General features: G+C 44.0%; 1 protein-coding gene across 1 annotated transcript in view; it reads left to right on the top strand.

Annotated features, from left to right (window-relative positions):
* The window catches only part of skap2 (src kinase associated phosphoprotein 2), a 240,483-nt gene that overhangs the window by 3,295 nt on the left and 216,939 nt on the right, over nt 1–20,249 (top strand). The window contains exon 2 of the mRNA XM_055659744.1: nt 15,981–16,086. Coding sequence (XP_055515719.1) covers nt 15,981–16,086 — 106 coding nt within the window. The remainder of the gene's footprint in view (nt 1–15,980; nt 16,087–20,249) is intronic.

Here is a 20,249-nt window from a genome sequence, read left to right as displayed (position 1 = left end):
TCTTCATATTTGGCCATCTTCCTCTCGTGGGCCTCCTCCAGACGGTCCTCCCACGGCACTGTCAGTTCCAACAAGACAATGTTTTTGGTCGCCTCTGAGACCAGGAAGATATCTGGCCTCAGGGTGGTCGTGGCAATGTGCTGTGGGAACTTCAGCTGTTTCACCAGGTCTACGGAAAGCTGCCAGTCCTGCGCAGTTGCCAGGATTCCTGACGGATTCCTGGCTGCTGTGGTTCTCGGCAGCTGCATTCCGGCCTTCATGAAGGTGATCATCTGGGTGGTGGGGCGTTCCCGTCTGCAGCTGCTGATTCCCATGCTGATGGCTTCTGTAATGGGTTTGAAAACCTGGTCGTGACGCCATGTGGCCTTTGGGCAACAGCTCAGGATGTGTTCCAACGTCCCTTTGCCTGAGCATTGCGGGCAATCTGGAGATTCCGCTTTGCCCCAGATGGAGGTTCGATGGGCTGGGCGGGTCATCATACACTGCCTGGACCAGGAACTTAATGCGCTGTGGTTCAGCCTGCCAGAGCTCAGTCCATGTGACTTTTTGGTCCATGGCCTGCGTCAGCTATTGTTGCAATGATGTCCGTGACTGCTTCCGCGAACTCACTGACGTCACTGGAGCTTGCATGGAACCTATTCCAGTCGACATCGCTCAGTGCATCTTGCAGCATGGTCTCTGACTGGTCGGACCACCGCTTTACGTTCCTCGTCACTGCCGCTTCCCGTACTATCCTTTGTTTATATTCCGGCGGCAGGAAAATGGCAGCGTGTTCGGCACGGACTTGTAGCGCCGAGATGGCCTGTTTCCGTGCTGTAATTGTTATATGGTTATATGGTCAGATTTTCCAAAAGGAGGGAGTGAAACGGCCTTGTAGCCCTTCCGGAACGGCGTATAGCAGTGGTCCAAGGTTCTTTCCCCCCTGGTGGCACACGTGAAGTTAGGCATGACCTTTTTGAGATTTGATTTATTAAAATCTCCAGCCACCACCATAGCCGCATCCGGGTTCTTGTTTTGGTGTTGACATAGCACATCGTGTAGGGCCGATAGTGCCACATCGGTGTCCACATGCGGTGGGATGTAGACGGTTGTGACGATCACTGAGCCGAACTCGCAGGGAAGGTAGAATGGACGGCATGGGATCGTCAGATGCTCCAGGTCCGGCAAGCAGTAACGAGAAAGTGTCTGAATATTTCCAGAGTTGCACCAGTTATTATTGGTTATGAAGCAGACTCCTCCACCCTTGGATTGCCCAGATTCTTCTGTTCTGTCGGCATGGTAAACAGTGAAGGACTCGATTGGGCAGATTACCTGATTCAGCACCAGCAAGGTCAGCCATGTCTTGGTCAGGCAGAGGATGTTGCAGTTCCTTATGTCACACTGGAATCTCCAGGGACTGGACGTTCGCCAGAAGAATGCTGGGCAGAGGTGGACGGAAGGCTAGGGCTCTCAGCCTATTCCGAATCCCCCCCCCACCCCGCTGACCCCAATGTTTTCTCCGGGTTTTCCTTGGAGCCTCGCTCCCATTGTTGTTGCCGCGGCACGCTCTGTTGATCTCTGCTGGCCACGCTGGATCGGTGAGTACAGTGTTTAAATACTTTCCGGTTATGCTAAAGTTTAGTTTTAAGAGAGTTTCCCTGTCATACGTTGTTAGTGGTAGAAAGTTAGTACTTAGAAATAAATTTTAAAAGAACATGCAAGTTAAAAATACGCACAGTTTCTGCGCAGCTACCACGATGGCGACTGGACCCGGCCGCACCATCTTGGATGAATAATAAGGAACTCTTCTATTTCTCATACATATTATTATGCGCCAGCCACGATGCTTTGTATTCCCCTCACCATCCCCATCGCCAACGAAACAATTAAACGCTCAGTGCTGTTATCACAAAAAATAGGCGATAATTGCAAAAAGTCTTGAAATATGAAAATCCAAATATTTATTGAAGAAAGTAGATACATACTTTGTACTTTCATGGGACCTTGTTAATATTACTTCCTTTGTTTGTGTTGGTGAAATGCAAGTTTAGAATAAGCAACACAAAAGGTTTGCTGAAGATAATGTGCATACATGATGTCATTAATTTAATAGTAATTTCTATAAACTATCCATGTTTGAATATCATGCTTTATATAACACAAATTATTCAGTTTGCATTCTTCACAAAGTCTAGGGAAATTGCCTAAATTGGGAGAGCTGACCATCAGGCAAGAGCTTGATGCACAAACTGAGGTGAGAAAAAAACTGTTTCACCCAGAAAGTTGTGAATTTATGGAATTCCCTGCCACAGATGGCAGTGGAGGCCAAATCACTGGATGGTTTTAAGAGAGAGTTAGATAGAGCTCTAGGGGCTAGTGGAGTCAAGGGATATGGGGAGAAGGCAGGCACGGGTTATTGATAGGGGACGATCAGCCATGATCACAATGAATGGCTCGAAGGGCCGAATGGCCTCCTCCTGCACCTATTTTCTATGTTTCTAAACATATGTTGCAACGTTTAGACTACTCCTCCACAATCCTTGGGAATATACCATCCTACTGACAAGATGGACGAAGCAAAGGCATTAAAATTTATACAGATGGGAGGGAGCACTCTTTGGAGTCTTAAAATGTGGCTCAAGTCCCCATAATATTTTGTTGCTTTAGATCAAACCATCTATTGTGTCCCCCAGCAGATACATTGGTGTTAATCCATGCTGAATAACACTTGAAAGAAGCACTAAAAATAGAAAGGAAATGGACCCATGTAAACCTAATTGTCCCATGCTATGACTTGGTGGTACCATCCAGCTGGCTGCGTTCCGATGGGAATGAAAATAAAAAAATTCTCTGGAAATCTGATATAAAATCTGAGAATGTTGTGAACACACAGGAGGCCAGGGCGCATCAGTGGATAGAGACATGTCAGAGCTAGAAAAATAGAGAACACAAGTTTCTTTTCAGAAGCAAGAAATATATAGAATAAATAGAATATTACTGATAGAGTGAAACCAACTAATGTAAAGTGACAGTTAGATGGTCATTACATTTTAAAAAAACTCCAAACTATGTGTTATAAATAACAATGTTTTGAGACATGCCCCACAGACCCGACAATGTTAGTAGTAAGATTGAAATAGACAATGGACAATAGGTGCAGGAGTAGGCCATTCGGCCCTTCGAGCCAGCACCACCAATGTGATCATGACTGATCATTCCTAATCAGTAGGTACACGAAATTGCTGGAGAAACTCAGCGGGTGCAGCAGCATCTATGGAGCGAAGAAAATAGGTGACGTTTCGGGCCGAAACCCTTCTTCAGACTGATGGGGGGTGGGAGGGGAGAAGGAAGGAAAAAGGGGAGGAGGAGGAGCCCGAGGGTGGGGGAATTGACTAATCAGTACCCCGTTCCTGCCTTCTCCGCATATCCTCTGACTCCGCTATCTTTAAAAGCCCTATCTAGCTCTCTCTTGAAAGTATCCAGAGAACCAGCCTCCACCGCCCTCAGAGGCAGAGAATTCCACAGACACAACTCTCTGTGTGAAAAAGAGTTTCCTCATCTCTGTTCTAAATGACTTGCCCTTATTCTTAAACTGTGGCCCCTGGTTCTGGACTCCCCCAACATCGGGAACATGTTTCCTGCCTCTAACATGTCCAAACCCTTAATGATCATATATGTTTCAATAATAATAATAATAATAATAACTTTATTTGTTAAGCACCTTTAAAAACAACCAAAGCTGACCAAAGTGCTGTACAGAAAAAAGAAAACAAGCAAGACATCATAAAACAGGCAGAACAACAGAACATACAACTAACACGAGGCGCATAAATTACATACAAAAATCCAAACAATAAATTAAAAAAAACATAAAACACAAGTACGAACAACGCAGCAAAACCAAGCAAATAAAGTTAATAAACAATTCAACACCTCACTGGTCTACAAAGGCCATGGAGAATAGATATGTCTTCAGGAGTGATTTAAAAACAGCTAGAGAAGGGGCCTGTTTAACGTGCAGAGGCAATTCATTCCACAATCTCTGAGCCGACACAGCAAAAGCACGGTCCCCTCTGAGCTTCCGCTTAGTCTTTAGCTCAATCTGGAGCAGCTGATCGTCTGACCTGAGAGAGCGGGACGGCGAACAAGGGTGAAGAAGCTCAGATAGGTAGGACGGGGCAAGACCACTTAGGGATTTAAAAGTAAATAAAAGAATTTTAAAACGAATCCTATACTGAATAGGCAGCCAGTGGAGAGAGGCCAAAAGGTGAGAAACATGATCATGCTTTCGTGTGCCAGTCAAGAGACGAACAGCTGCATTCTGTACCATCTGGAGACGGGCGATGGAGGACCGACTAACCCCCAGATACAGTGCATTGCAGTAATCCAGCCGGGTGGTAACAAAGGCGTGGATTACCGTCTCAAAGTGCTGCCTTGACAAAATCGGCTTTATTTTTGCCAGCTGCCTCAGATGGAAAAAACCAGATTTAACAACAGCCCTTACCTGACAGTCAAATCTAAGCTCAGGGTCCACTTTAATCCCCAGGTTCGTGATGTTAGGTTTGAGATATGCAGACAAAGAGCCTAGATCAACAGGGGGGGGCCCAGAGGTGCCACCAAAGATCATTACCTCTGTCTTGTCATCATTAAATTTTAAAAAGTTCAGTGACATCCAGGCCTTTATGTCACTGAGACACTCAAGCAAGAGCCCGACAGAGTGTACACCCCCTTTTCCCAGAGGCACATAAAGCTGACTGTCATCAGCATAAAAGTGGAATGAAATCCCGTGCTTCCTAAGGATGGAACCGAGTGGGAGCAAATAGAGTGAAAAGAGGAGAGGGCCAAGAACTGAGCCCTGTGGGACTCCACACGAGAGAGGAGCTGAGGAGGATACAGAGTCCCCAAGGCTGACACAAAAAGTTCGATCAGCCAAGTACGACCTGAACCACTCCAGTGCTATGCCCCTGATACCCACCCACTGCTCCAAACGGGAGATCAAAATTTCATGATCCACTGTGTCAAAGGCAGCTGACAAATCTAAAAGCACGAGGACAACACAGTCACCTTGATCAGTAGCCAAAAAAATATCATTAAAAACCCTCAAAAGGGCCGATTCTGTGCTGTGCCGGGACTTAAAACCGGACTGGAAAACCTCCAAAACGTCATGTTCCTCCAAAAAGGCCATCAATTGCCTGTGCACGATCCTCTCTAGGACTTTTGATAAAAAAGGCAGTTTGGAGATAGGCCTGAAATTCCCAAGAACTGCAGGGTCAAGAGCAGGTTTCTTAATCAGGGGTTGTACTACTGCATGTTTAAAAAGCGCAGGAACAACACCCGAGGACAAACTGCTATTAACGACAGCGATAACAGATGGTCCTACAGTGGGCAACACCTCCTTAAACAGCCGAGGAGGAACAGCATCATTCGGAGAACCTGAGGGCTTTGAACGACCAACAATCTCATGCAAAAAGGAGAGAGACACCGGCTTAAAATGATCAAATACAGCCATGCATGGAACAGATACCGAGGGGTCATAAGCAGATGGTGGGATTAGAGCTCTAATCATAGCGACCTTATCAACAAAAAAGCGGAGGAAGTTCTCACACACAGCAGGGGACGCCTCCATACAGACTGCCTGCGGGGCATTAAGAACTGTGTTAATGGTGTTAAACAAAACACGAGGGCTGCGGCAGTCAGAGAGGATAATACCTGAGAAATGTTTCCTCTTAGCAGCTTTCACAACTTTCTGATAATGACACCAACTCTCCCTCAACATTTGAAATGACACCTGCAGTTTGTCTTTCTTCCACTTCCGCTCAGCTCTACGACACTCGCGCCTGACAGCACGAGTCGTGTCATTCATCCAGGGCTCAAATTTAGTTTTAGGCTGCCTGAACTTCAATGGAGCCACAGTGTCCAAAACAGTCTGGCAGGTGGAGTGAAGCCATGAGCTAAGCTCCTCTGTATCACACACAGACTCAGGAACGATGGAGTTCAGAGCAAAAGCAGCCGAGAACTGAACAGCAGTGGAGGGGCTAACAACACGACAGTGCCGAGCAGGAGCGCGAGGTCGAACTGCAGTAGGTGCAATAATAACCTCAAATAACACAGGCATATGGTCGGAAAACACGGCATCACAAATCACTAGATTAGAAACGGGCAAACCGTATGATAGAACAAGATCGAGTGTGTGACCATGCTCTTGTGTGGGCCCGGACACAGATTGTACAAGACTAAATGAATCAATGAGATTCAAAAAGTCCTTTGCCATAGGCTTTTCAGGACAACACACGTGAACATTAAAATCCCCTACAATAAGTACACGGTCATATCTAGGCATGATTTCAGCCAGGAAAATAGAAAAGTCATTTAAAAAGTCCTTATTATACTTTGGAGGCCGATAGACCAGAGCACACAACACTGTGTTAGAGCCAACCAGCTCAAACAAACTTAATTCAAAACTTGCTAAAGAGGATGAAAGCAATAGCTGTTTACATTTAAAATGACTCCTAAAGACAGTAGCTAGTCCTCCACCTCTGCCCGACGTCCGCGGGGAGTTAAGATAGCAGCAATCAAGGGGTAACATCTCAGCAAAAGCGCTGGACTCACCAACACCCAGCCATGTCTCAGTTACACAGAGGAGATCTAACCCTCTGGATTCAAAAAAATCTTTCAAAATAAAAGTCTTGTTCACCAGCGACCTAGCGTTCACCAGGGCAATCTTGACAGGAACAGGCTGGTCCACGGCGTCCGATGTCAGGGGAGCCCGGCACAAGGGCCGCAAGTTGAGGAGATTTAAACCACGCCTGCGGGGTCGAGGAGAGGAGGGGCCACAAGGGAGGAGCAGTTCTTCCGGGCCAACGGCAGGCAGCAGGCAGCAGCCATCAGGGTCCAACGAGCGTCGAGGAAGAATAAGAGAACGACCAATCCCACTCCAGGAAGACGCAGGTAAACTCGCCAGACAAGCCTTCAGCCTCACCAACCGGCCGCCGCGTTTACCCCGGCGACGTTTACGCTTACGCCGAGGAAGTGGAGCCAGGACAAGGCAAAGGCGAGTCGGGGCCCTTGCCAGAAGAGGGGGTAACGTACCGCGGCCACCACCAGTCAAGTCCACTGAACAAAGATCCAGCAGAGTTTGGCGATCATAGACCAACAGAGAGTCGACATCCAGGGTAAGAATGGAAACAATTACAAACAGCACACACAATTCCGGGAGCAACTGACGGCAGGCCACACACACCGGCGCCATCTTGGAACGGAATAAGATCCCCTCTCATTCTAATTTCCAGAGTATACAAGTCCAGCTGCTCCATTCTCTCAGCATATGACAATCCCCATCCCGGGAATTAACCTTGTAAACCTACGCTGTACTTCCTCAATAGCAAGAATGTCCTTCCTCAAAACTGCACACAATACTCCAGGTGTGGTCTCACTAGGGCCCTGTACAACTGCAGTAAGACCTCTTTGCTTCTATACTCAACTCCTCTTATTATGAAGGCAAACATGCAATTCGCTTTCTTCACTGCCTGCTGTACCTGCATGCTTATTCACTGCTTGCTGTACCTGCATGCTTATATTATTGACTGATGTACAAGGACCCCCAGATCTGTTAGTACTTCTCCATTTCCCAACTTGACACCATTTAGATAATATTCTGCCTTCCTGTTATTGCTACCAAAGTGGATAACCTTACATTTATCCACATTAAACTGCATCTGCCATGCATTTGCCCACTCACCCAACCTGTCCAAGTCACCCTGCATTCTCATTATCCTCCTCACAGTTCATACTGCCACCCAGCTTTGTGTCATCTGCAAATTTGCTTATGTTACTTTGAATCCCTTCATCTAAATCATTGATGCCATTGATTTATATTGTAAATAGCTGCGGTCCCAGCACTGAGCCTTGCCCTACCCCACTAGTCACTGCCTACCATTCTGAAAAGGACCCGTTAATCCCTACTCTTTATTTCCTGTCTGCCAACCAATTTTCTATCCATGTCAGCACTCTACCCCCAATGAACTAAGATTATGGCAATTCTATAGACAGAAATGAACAATTAATTCCTGAAGTTAAAGAAAGTTGTTTTGAGTGTGCAAGGCTGTAACACGTCAGGACAGAAGATAAGATGCGGTCCTCAAGCTTATGACTGGCCTTTTTGTTGGGCGACACAGTGGCTTAGTTGTATAGCTACTGTCTTACAACACCAGAGACCCGGGTTCGATCCTGACTACGGGTGCTTGTCTATATGGAGTTTGTACATTCTCCCTGTGACCTGTGAGGGTTTTTCCCAAGATCTTCTGTTTCCTCCCACAGTCCAAAGATGTACAGGTTTGTAGGTTAATTGGCTTGGTTATAAATATAAAATTGTCCCAAGTGTGTGTAGGGTAAATGTGCAGGGATCGCTGGTCGGTGCGGACTTGATGGGCCGAAGGGTCTGTTTCCGCACTGTGTATCTAAACTAAACTAAAACTAAGCTGGAGGCCACAAATGGGTGAATGGGGGTGGGATGGGGAAGCTCATTGTCACTTAGAGTCAGTCATAGAGTGATACAGTGCGAAAACAGGCCCTTCAGCCCAACTCGCCCACACCGGCCAACAATGTCCCAGTTACACTAGTCCCACTTGCCTGTGCTTGGTCCATATCCCTCGAAACCTGCCCTATCCATGTACCTGTCTAAGTGTTTCTTAAACGATGGGATGGTCCCAGCCTCAACTACTTCTTCTGGCAGCTTGTTCATTACACCCACCACCCTTTGTGTGAAAAAGTGACCCCTCAGTTTCCTATTATATCTTTTCCCCTTCACCTTGTACCTATGTCCTCTGGTCCTCGATTCCCCTACTCTGGGCACTCGATCGGCATCTACCCAATCTATACCTCTCATGATTTTATACACCCCTATAAGATCCCCCCTAATCCTTCTGCGCTCCATGAAATAGAGAACCAGCCTACTCAACCTCCCAATAGCTCACACCTTCTAGACCTGGCAACATCCTCGTAAATCTTTTCTGAACCCTTTCAAGCTTGACATTATCGTTCCTATAACATGGTGCCTAGAACTGAACACAATATTCTAAATGTGGTCTCACCAACGTCTTGTACAACTGCAACACAACCCCTTAACTTCTACATGCACTACTCTGATTGCTGAAGGCCAAAGTGCCAAAAGCCTTTTTGACCACCTTATCTACCTGCGACTCGACCTTCAAGGAACCATGAACCTGTACTCCTAGATCCCTCCGCTCTACAACATTACCCAGATGCTTACTGTGTCGGTTCTGCCCTTGTTCGATGTCCCAAAATGTAACCCCTCACACTTCTCTGTATTAAATTCCATCAACCATTCCTCTACCCACCTGGACAATCGATCCAGTTCCTGCTGCAATCGTTCACAAGCATCTTCACTATCTGCAAAACCACTAACTTTTGTATCTTTAGCAAACTTGCTAATCTTTGCCTGTACGTACTCATCCAAATCTTTGATGTAGATGACAAACAGTAACAGGCCCACCACCAAACCCTGAGGCACACCACTAGTCGCTGGCACCCAGCCTGAGAAGCAACCTTCCACCATCACCCTCTGCTTCCTTTCATGCAGCCAATTTGCTATCCATTCAGCTATCTCTACTTGAATCCCATGCGATCTAACCTTCCAGAGCAACCTACTATGCGGAATCTTGTTGAATGCCTTACTGAATTCCATGCGCACAACATCTACGCTCCTCAACCTTTTTGGTCACGTCTTCAAAAAAATCAATCAGATTTGTGAGACACGACATACAAAACCATGCTGACTATCCTTAATCAGCCCTTGTCCATCCAAATGCCTGTATATCCTATCCTTCAGAATACTCTCCAGTAACTTCCCAACTACAGATGTTAGGCTCACTGGCCTATAGTTCCCAGCATTTTCACTGCAGCCCTTCTTGAAAGAGGTACAACATTTGCCACCCTCCAGTCTTCCGGTATTCCGGTATTTAAAGACGATATGTAAATTTGAACTAGGGCTCCTGCAATTCCCTCTCTAGTATCCCACAATGTCCTCGGATATCAGATCAGGCCCTGGAGATTTGTTTACCTTCAAACACGACAGTACCTTCAGTCATCATCATCGGCGGTCACTCAAAACGAGTATGACTGTCCTCTCCATAGGGTCGTCTACTTGTGGGTCTGCAGATGTCTGTAGAGGTCGATCCGTGATCCACACACCTTGGTGCAACGTGGGCAGTGGAGACTGGCGGTGGTTGGTAGTCGTCGAGCCCCCTTCTCTCTCTCCTTATGGTGCTTTGTCTCTGCGACATGGCTTAGTTCCATTTCGTGACGTGCAGCTCCTTTAGTACTTCAATACTTCCTCGACAGTAACTCTGACTGCTCTCAATACACTTCCAGTGACTGCTTCAATTTCCTCTGTCCTACTTTCTTTCTCCTCGGTAGATACAGAGGTGACTGCTTTGATTTCTGAGAGGTCCCACTCTCTCTCTAGTTGCACTTTCCCCCTCATGTGTTTATAAAATAAGTGCTCTGCTGTTTAATCATTCAATCTGTATTTGGTTTCTCCATTGGGGAAGAGATCATAGTACCAGGTTGTGTCTGGGATAGGCAGCATGATTGTGACATCTGTCTCTAACAGTATTTGTAGAAGTGACTGGCACATGACTTGTGCAGAGACGAACTCCCAGATACACCCATGGGCCTGAACTCCCAGATACACCCATGACCCATGGGCCATTTTCATTGTCTTGTGTATTGTTAAGGGTTTGGACACTAGAGGCAGGAAACATGTTCACGATGTTGGGGGAGTCCAGAACCAGGGGCCACAGTTTAAGAATAAGGAGTAAGCCATTTAGAACGGAGACGAGGAAACACTTTTTCTCACAGGGAGTGGTGAGTCTGTGGAATTCTCTGCCTCAGAGGGCAGTGGAGGCAGGTTCTCTGGATGTTTTCAAGAGAGAGCTAGATAGGGCTATTAAAAACAGCGGAGTCAGGGGATATGGGGAGAAGGCAGAACGGGGTACCGATTGGGGATGATCAACCGTGATCACATTGAATGGCGGTGCTGGCTCGAAGAGCCGAACGGCCTACTCCTGCACCTATTGTCTATTGTCATTGAATTCCTATTTTCAGGTTACATGTGATAGGCAGAGCTACACCTTTGCAGTTCTGCCCCATTTAGTCATCAATCGAGGTAGAAAATTAAACAACTAAAAGTAGAGAAGATTGCACAAACACACCAATCCATAATTATGGCAGGGCCTACCATGCGAATGCAAAAGACCAAGCTGAAGCTGGTGCCACAATATATAATTTGTCGTGCTGAATGGATGACCCATCCTGCATTGCTCCTCAAATCATTCGTAAGTCCCAAAAGCCAATTTTCAGCCAATTGGCTGAGATACAACGAAGGCTGTGGCATCAGATAACATTCCAGCTGTCATACTGAAGACCCATGCTCCAGAATCAGCTTCACTTCTCACACACTTCTCAATAAAATGCTGCACTGGCATATATCCAAAGTGAAAAATTGCCCGGTATATGCCAACCACAAAAAGGCAGGACATATCTCACCCAGTTTATTAAAACAAAATTAGTCTACTTCAATCAACAGAAAAGTGATATTGAGGAACTATCATGCTGTACTTCCTCATCAATGATCTGCTCACCAACCTCTGGTTTGGATTACACTGCAACTATTCAGCTTCAGAGTTTATTTTGGCATTGGTCCAAAGATTCCAGACATTAGATCAAATTGATTGCATTTGGTTGTTTGGCATTGTGGAGCCCAAGTAAAACTGATGTCAAAGGGCATTGACAGAAAACATTCCAATTGTTGGAGTGGTACCTCACGTAAATGAGGATAATTCCAATTGTTGGTCAATCATCCCAGCCCCAGACAGCAGGAGGTTCTCGGGGCAGTGCACAAGGACTGGACATTCACTGTACCTCGGTACACGTGACAATAAACTAAACTAATTTTTAGCTGTTTTGTCATTAATTATCCAACAATATTATTCATCTTCCCACACAAATGAATCTAAAATTGGGCGGCTTTGAACAACGCTAGACACTCTTTTCAATATTAAATCAACCTAAAACAGAGAAAGTATAATGTATTTAACGAGACACTAGAAACTATTGATGCTGGAATTTAGAGCAAAACACAAAGGGCTGAAGTAAATCAGCAGGTCACCCAGCATTTGTGGAGAGAATGGATATGCAACATTTTGGATTGGGATCTTTCTCCAGAAGGGTCCTAATCCGAAACATTGCCTACCCGTTCCATCCGCAGATACTGTCTGACCCGTTGGGTTACTCCAGTACTTTGTTTATGCTGTTGCTACCCAGGTGTGATGCATTTTAGATATGTAAGTTTTTATTTTATGTAAAATTCCACTCAAAAATTATTGATTGAAATTGATTGTTTTCACAGGCTTGGACGTTGCTTTGAAAATTTGTGCAAAAGACTTGTTGAAGTTTAATGAACAAAGTGATATATGATGACCATTAATTGGCTATAACAAGCATTTTGTAGATTAGAGTGTAATCCAATTTGGAATTTTAACTTTCCAGCAATTATTCAGATGATGGTCTTATTTTAAGTTTTCTCAGTGTGCATCAAATTAGATTGCATAAATAAATTATTATGTTTTCTCAAATAATAGCTGCGTAAGATTTATTTTGTCTTAAGAGCTAAATTAATACAATTGCATGCGTTATTGCACTTATTACCTCTTCACACATTCCTGACATCCACAGATGGGGATGATCTTGTTGTTTCCATTTAGAATAGAATTTGTGAAATAATCATTTTAATTGAAGTTGTAATAAATCTATTACATGGGGAAAGTCTGATTCAGCAGTTAGGGTTAATTTTTTTCTTCATATTCCTATGTTCTGATTGATTACGTAGAAATCTTGATGTAAATTGCATTGGCAAGAACGAGCACACATTTTGTTAACTTGTTATTCATGCCTTTGCAAAATATTTTTCTTCAATGTATTGCTGATGCATTGCCAGTAACTTCATAAATACATATTAATTGACCTACAATAATCTATCCCATCTTATTGCCACATAACTTAAAACATTGCTGATGTAACCAGCCTTGAATCTTTGATCTATTGAATAAGTTCCAGAGGGTAGATCACATTATCTGTATAGCTGATACCAGATTCACAGGACTCCTGAGAATAATTCTACTCCAAGTTTCATCAATTGAAGACATTTTGTGGAGAAATGGTTCAAGGACATTCTCAAAGTCTCCTTTGTAAAAATGTAACATCTGAATCAACTCTGGGATCCGTGGTTCCTAACTGCGAGAGAGAGAGAGCGAGTGAGAAGGAGAGAGAGAGAGAGAGAGAGAGAGAGAGAGAGAGAGATAGATCCTCCTCTCCAAGCACCACCAGCTCATTTTTGGAATGGTCTCTGGATTCTGTAAAGGAATCTTCACCCAGATCTGAGTTCACAAAACTGGAGTGGAAGGTCGTCATCCTCTGCACTAATGGACTGCCTAAGACAAATATTAGATCTTTAAATTATATGGATAAATAGATTAAAAACATAGACAATTAAGAATTAATTTGCTGCAAAAATTCCAGCATCTTTGAGCGAGAAACCGTATTAAAAATTGAATTTTCTTTAACTATTGACAGTGGGATGGAACACTGGGAAGATTTCTGGAGCTGGTGCCTTATAGTTCAAATTATTTAGCTTCTATTATGACTTCTAGAATATTCTGTGAGCAGTTTGCATAGTTTCTCTTTGATCATATGTGTCTCCTCCAGTAGCTCTAGTTTTCTCTCTGGTGCCAAAGATCTGCAGGTTAAATAGTTATTAGGCCACTGTAAATTGTCTATTGTTTATCGAATTTTAGGGTAGTTGTTGGGAATCTGGAGAATATGTTTCGGGAAAATTAAAGGTGATATTGTTCTGTGAACCAGTCTTAATTTGATAGACTGAAGTGCCCTCCTAAGTTCCAAGGAAATATATTTAAAATGATTATTTGAAAAATATTTATTTTATCTACTCATTTGTACAAATATTCTACTATTGATGCATATTCTTCAAATATGAAGAAGGTAGACAAGTGGACCATGAAACAAAGCAGCAAATCCTGGGATGTCAGGACTTTCATATGAAGAAAGACTGGATAGACTCGGCTTGTACTCGCTAGAATTTAGAAGATTAAGGGGGGGATCTTATAGAAACTTACAAAATTCTTAATGGATTGGACAGGCTAGATGCAGGAAGATTGTTTCCGATGTTGGGGAAGTCCAGAACAAGAGGTCACAGTTTAAGGATAAGGGGGAAATATTTTAGGACCGAGATGAGGAAAACATTTTTCACACAGAGAGTGGTGAATCTCTGGAATTCTCTGCCACAGAAGGTAGTTGAGGCCAGGTCATTGGCTATATTTAAGAGGGAGTTAGATGTGGCTCTTGTGGCTAAAGGAATCAGGGGGTATGGAGAGAAGGCAGGTACAGGATACCGAGTTGGATGATCAGCCATGATCATATTGAATGGCGGTGCAGGCTCGAAGGGCCGAATGGCCTACTGCAGCACCTATTTTCTATGTTTCTAAAAGAGGAGAATCAGTGGTTCGCCATCCCTCCAGGAATATCCAACTTTTGGACAAATCTGGTTTTAAATGGCTGTATTTTGACATCTGACCTACACAACAATCTTCTGCCTAAGAATGTTGCCCTACTGAATCACTGGAAAGTGACTACTGTAAGTGCGCAAGATTAAGTGAGGCTGTCAATTTAGTTGTAAATTTTGTGAGGTTCATCACAGGAAAGAATAGACAAGAAAAAATGAGCCAGTAAATTGTGTCTGTCAGTCATATCTTCGCCGATAGGGACAAATACTTCCTTAATCGTAGATGAAATCTTAGAGTTAATGTAGAAAACCAAAAATAGTGTTTCTCTTATTACTCAAATAAAAACATTTGATGACTCCAGACTAACTGAGATGAAGCATTCTCCCAATAACATCCCCCCTATTTACTTTATATTATATGGGAAATTCATTTGTATGTTTGTTAGTCAATGCACTTGTGGTTGCTTCTTACATGTTATATTTGAACCAAATCAAATGCTGCTGATATGAAATTCACTAAAATCTGTGCTACTCAAGAATGAGAAGTACCAGTTGTTTAAGCCTATTATGCGAAATGCAGGCCCTTTGAACTAGGCTATACCATTTCACTAATTTCATAGAGAACCTAATGTCATCAGCAAGGAGAATCTTTTTGGATCTGTTTCACATAATCAAAAGCCTAATCAAAATAAAATGCCAGTTTCATTGCAGTTGAGAAATATAGTGCATGCATTGGTAATAAATTACATATTTTTCGCAACGGAATTTCAGCCGTCAGAATGGAGGGAAACTTTGTGTCCCTTAAGAATGTTAAAGATCGATTGTCACAATTCAGTGTTGAGCAGTTAGCTGAACGTGAATTGTGACATGAGCAGTTAGTGACAGATCTTCTTTAAACCTGTTTGTGAGAAACAACTTTCTATGAAACTTGGACCTTAATTCTGCTAAAATAACATTAGATAAATATATACCAATGGGTCACATTTTGTGTAATATATTGGCCTGTCTCGAGTTTTGCCCTTTGTTTTCCATTTGAAATTGACCTATTTAGTAAATTCTCCCCCTGATAAATTTGACGCATACAGTATATTTTGAAAATATTTCTAATGTCAAGCATTTTCTGCTTTAGTGAAAAGATATGAGATTAGTTCTTTTGTACTGATTTTTAAATCCAGGAAAATGAATTACTCACAAGCTCGCTGAAACCAGTCCCGCTTGAACAACCTAATTCTTATTGTCAGCACTCACATGCGCATAAGGACTCTCATTTGCAAGATGGCACTTGCAAGATCCTCAAGAATTCCGTTTTGAATTTCTAATAGGGCACCAACTAGCACAGTTGGTTCAGCACAGAGCGGGTTCTTATTCCTAAATTTCAATATGAATATGCTTCCTTCTTTTGCAGATATTGACATATTTATAAACGAGATACTAAAGGGAGAAAACTTGACAAAGAAGGCAAAAGAGAAAAAAGAAACGCTTTTGAAAAAGCTTAAGATTATTAAAACAAGGTAAACATTTACATTATTTTTAAGTTGCCTAAGATGACAAATAAATAAAAAAATTCCCTGGCCAACAGAAGTCGTAAAGGGGATGCCATTTAGAAGTTTTGTTACAATTCCATAGGGTGTTTGAACAATTCCATAGGGAGTATTGAACAATTTCTTTTTTTTGGTATTTACCAAGGAGAAGGATATTGAATTATGTGAGGTAAGGGAAACAAGTAGAGTAGCTATGGAAACTATGAGGATCAAAGAAGAGGAAGTACTGACACTTTTGAAAAATATAAAAGTGGATAAGTCTCCAGGTCCTAACAGGATATTCCCTAGGACATTGAGGGAAGTTAGTGTAGAAATAGCAGGGGCTATGACAGAAATATTTCAAATGTCATTAGAAACGAGAATGGTGCCGGAGGATTGGCGTACTGCGCATGTTGTTCCATTGTTTAGAAAAGGTTCTAAGAGTAAACCTAGCAATTATAGACCTGTTAGTTTGAAGTCAGTGGTGGGCAAATTAATGGAAAGGATACTTAGAGATTATATGTATGGTCATCTGGATAAACAGGGTCTGATTAGGAACAGCCAACATGGATTTGTGCCATGAAGGTCATGTTTGACTAATCTTCTTCAATTTTTTGAAGAGGTTACTAGGGAAATTGATGAGGGTAAAGCGGTGGATGTTGTCTATATGGACCTCAGTAAGTTTCCTTTGACAAGGTTCCACATGGAAGGTTGGTTAACAAGGTTCAATTGTTGGGTATTAATATTGGAGTAGCAAGATGGATTCAACAGTGGCTGAATGGGAGATACCAGAGAGTAATGATGGATAAACTGTTTGTTACGTTGGAGGCAGGTGACTAGTGGGGTGCCTCAGGGATCTGTGTTGTGTCCACTGTTGTTTGTCATATACGTAAATGATCTGGATGATGGTGTGGTAAATTGGATTAGTAAGTATGCAGATTATACTAAGATAGGTGGTGTTGTGGATAATGAAGTAGATTTTCAAAGTCTACAGAGAGGTTTAGGCCATTTGGAAGAGTGGGCTGAATGTTTAATGCTGATAAGTGTGAGGTGCTACATCTTGGCAGGACAAATCAAAATAGGACTTACATGGTAAATGGTAGCGAATTGAGGAATGCAGTTGAACAGAGGGATCTAGGAAAAACTGCGCATAGAAGGTGGAATCTCATGTAGATAGGGTGGTAAAGAAAGCTTTTGGTGTGCTGGCCTTTGATAAATCAGAGCATTGAGAATAGAAGTTGAGATGTAATGTTAAAATTGTACAAGGCATTGGTGAGGCCAATTCTGGAGTATGGTGTCCAATTTTGGTCGGCAAATTATAGGAAAGATGTCAACAAAATAGAGATAGTACAGAGGAGATTTAATAGAATGTTGCCTGGGTTTCAGCACTTAAGTTACAGAGAAAGGTTGAACAAGTTAGGTATTTATTCTTTGAAGCGCAGAAGGTTAAGGGGGGACTTGATAGAGGTCTTTAAAATTATGAGAGGGATAGACAGAGTTGACGTGAATAAGCTTTTTCCATTGAGAGTAGGGAAGATTCAAACAAGAGGACATGATTTGAGAATTAAGGGACAAAAGTTTAGGGGTAACATGAGGAGGAACATCTTTACTCAGAGAGTGGTAGCTGTGTGGAATGAGCTTCCAGTGGAAGTGGTGGAGGCAGGTTTGATTTTATCATTTAAAAATAAATTGGATAGGTATATGGACGGGAAAGGAATGGAGGGTTATGGTCTGAGTGCAGGTAGATGGGACTAGGGGAGAATAAGTGTTCGGCACGGACTAGAAGGGCCGAGATGGCCTGTTTCCGTGCTGTAATTGGTATATAGTTATATGGTGTTAATGAGGCCACATTTAGAGTACTGTGCACGTGCAACATTGCAGTTTTGCAATAATCTAATTTAGGGGACCAGAACCATATTGCAATATTGCATATTGCAAATATTGTTGTACTAGACCAAGTGCAGACCCGTTGGGTCTGTTCCCCCAACATGCGGTGGTGGGGGGGGAGGCGGCATGCAGCGTCACACACACTATTTATCCCCCCCCCACCTCCCGCACTCACGCTAATTACCCCCCTTGATATTATATTATTTGCTCCTTTTACCCCATAACCACCCTATCTACTGACATATAGCCCCCAACATCTAGAGAGGGGGGGGGGGGGTGTAGAGAGTTAGGGCAGAGAGAGAAGGGGCAGAGAGACAGAGACACAGAGAGAGGGGGCAAGAGGGAGAGGGGGGTAGGGTGTGTGGAGGGAATGGGGTAGGGTATGTGGAGGGGAGGGGGGGGGTTAGGGGAGGGACAGTGGGGGATGGGATGGAGGGTAGGAGAAAAAGAGGGGAGAGAGATTGTGGGAGAGAGGAGAGGGGAGGAGAGAGAGAGGAGAGGGAAGAGAGGGGGAGAGAGAGAGGGGGAGAGAGGGGTTGTGCTGAGAGGAGGGTGAGGTGAGGGGAGGGGGGGGGAGGTGGGGGGAGCAGGGAGGGGGAGTGGAGGGAAGGGGGTAGGGTGTGTGGAGGGGAGAGACGGTGGGGGAGGGGATGGAGCCTGAGAAAAAGGAGAGAGAGAGAGAGGAGAGGGGGGGGGGGGAGAGGGGAGGAGGGGGGGGTCAAGGAGAGTGGGAGATAGGGGGGGAGAGGAGAGGAGGGGGGGGAGAGGAGAGGAGGGGGAGAGGGGGGGAGAGAGAGGAGAGGAGGGGGGGAGAGGAGAGGAGAGGGGGGGGGGGGGGAGGAGGGGAGAGGAGAGGGGGGGGAGGGGGGGAGAGGAGAGAGGGGGCTGAGAGGTGGGGTGAGAGAGGAGGGGAGAGAGAGAGAAAGGGAGAGAGACGGGGGGGGAGAGAGAGAAAGAGAGAGGGATAGGGAGAGAGAGGTGAGGAGGGAGAGAGAGAGAGAGAGAGAGAGTGCCTTTTTACTTCAACCCAAACCCCCCAAACAACCATTTGCAGGCAGTGCTTTTTTTACTTCACACTAACCATATTTTCATTTTCAAACCACATTAAGGGTACTTACAGTTGTGTAGACATTTGTTCATTGTCATTCAGAGCTCAGAGTGCCCTCCAGCTTGCAGAGACTGATTGAGGCACACCACTTCCTGGTTTTATAGTCATCCCCCTCCCTCCAGCAGGGGCAGCAGAGAGAATGGTGATTTTTTAAAAAACATTAATTTCTCTCTGATTTTTCATCGATGGGAAAAATACTCTGGTCCAGGAAGGCAGACGTGGGCTCTGATCGAGGTGGCCAAAAATGACGGCTGTAGGTGGCGGCGTTCTCTCGGAAATCGCAGCACAGTGGGCCAAAAGCGGTCAAGATCAGACTTTTAGTAATATAGATAGATTGAAGGCTGTCCTAAAGAGATTCATTAGGAAATTCCTGGGATGAGGGAGTTCAGTTCAGTTTAGTTTATTGTCGAGTATACCGAGATACAGTGAAAAGCTATTTTTGCGTGCTAACCAACTAGAGGAAAGACGATAGATGATTCCCATAGAGCCATTCACAGTGTATAGATACATGATAAGAAAATAACATTTATTGCAAGATAAAGCCAGTAAAATCCGATCAAAGATGGTCCGACAGTCATCAATGAGGTAGATAGTAGTTCAGGACTGCTCTCTAGTTGTGGTAGGATGGTTCAGTTGCCTGATAACAGCTAGAAAGAAACTGTCCCTGAATCTGGACGTGTGCATCTTCACACTCCTATATCTTTTGCCTGTTGGGAGAGGCTAGGAGTGAAAGTGACCAGGGTGCGACTCGTCCTTGATTAAGTTGCTGGCCTTGCTGAGGCAGCATGAGGTATAAATGGAGTCAATAGAAGGGATCTTGATTTATGGGATCGTCTGGGCTGCGTCCACAATTTGCTGCAATTGTCTGGTCAAAAGAGGCTCTGCGGGTTGGGTCTGTAATGTTTGAAACATATGTGCCTTTTTACAATACTGCACCCAAAAATGTGACAAATGGGGTCAAATTTCAAATTCCTTCAAAAAAGTTGACAAACACTTTATTGGGTTCATGACTAACAAAGCATCAACAACAAATATAAGAAAAGATAGCATATTGATGGCAGGTTTCTGAAAATGGCAATAGAATACACATATACATTTTGTGTAACGTTGTTGCGTGGTGTCCACCTGGTTGGCATAGTAAGTAAACATATTTCTTATT

Source organism: Leucoraja erinacea, chromosome 2 (genome assembly GCF_028641065.1).
Source record: "Leucoraja erinacea ecotype New England chromosome 2, Leri_hhj_1, whole genome shotgun sequence".
NCBI lineage: Eukaryota > Metazoa > Chordata > Chondrichthyes > Rajiformes > Rajidae > Leucoraja > Leucoraja erinaceus.
This window is presented reverse-complemented; position numbering and strand designations above follow the sequence as displayed.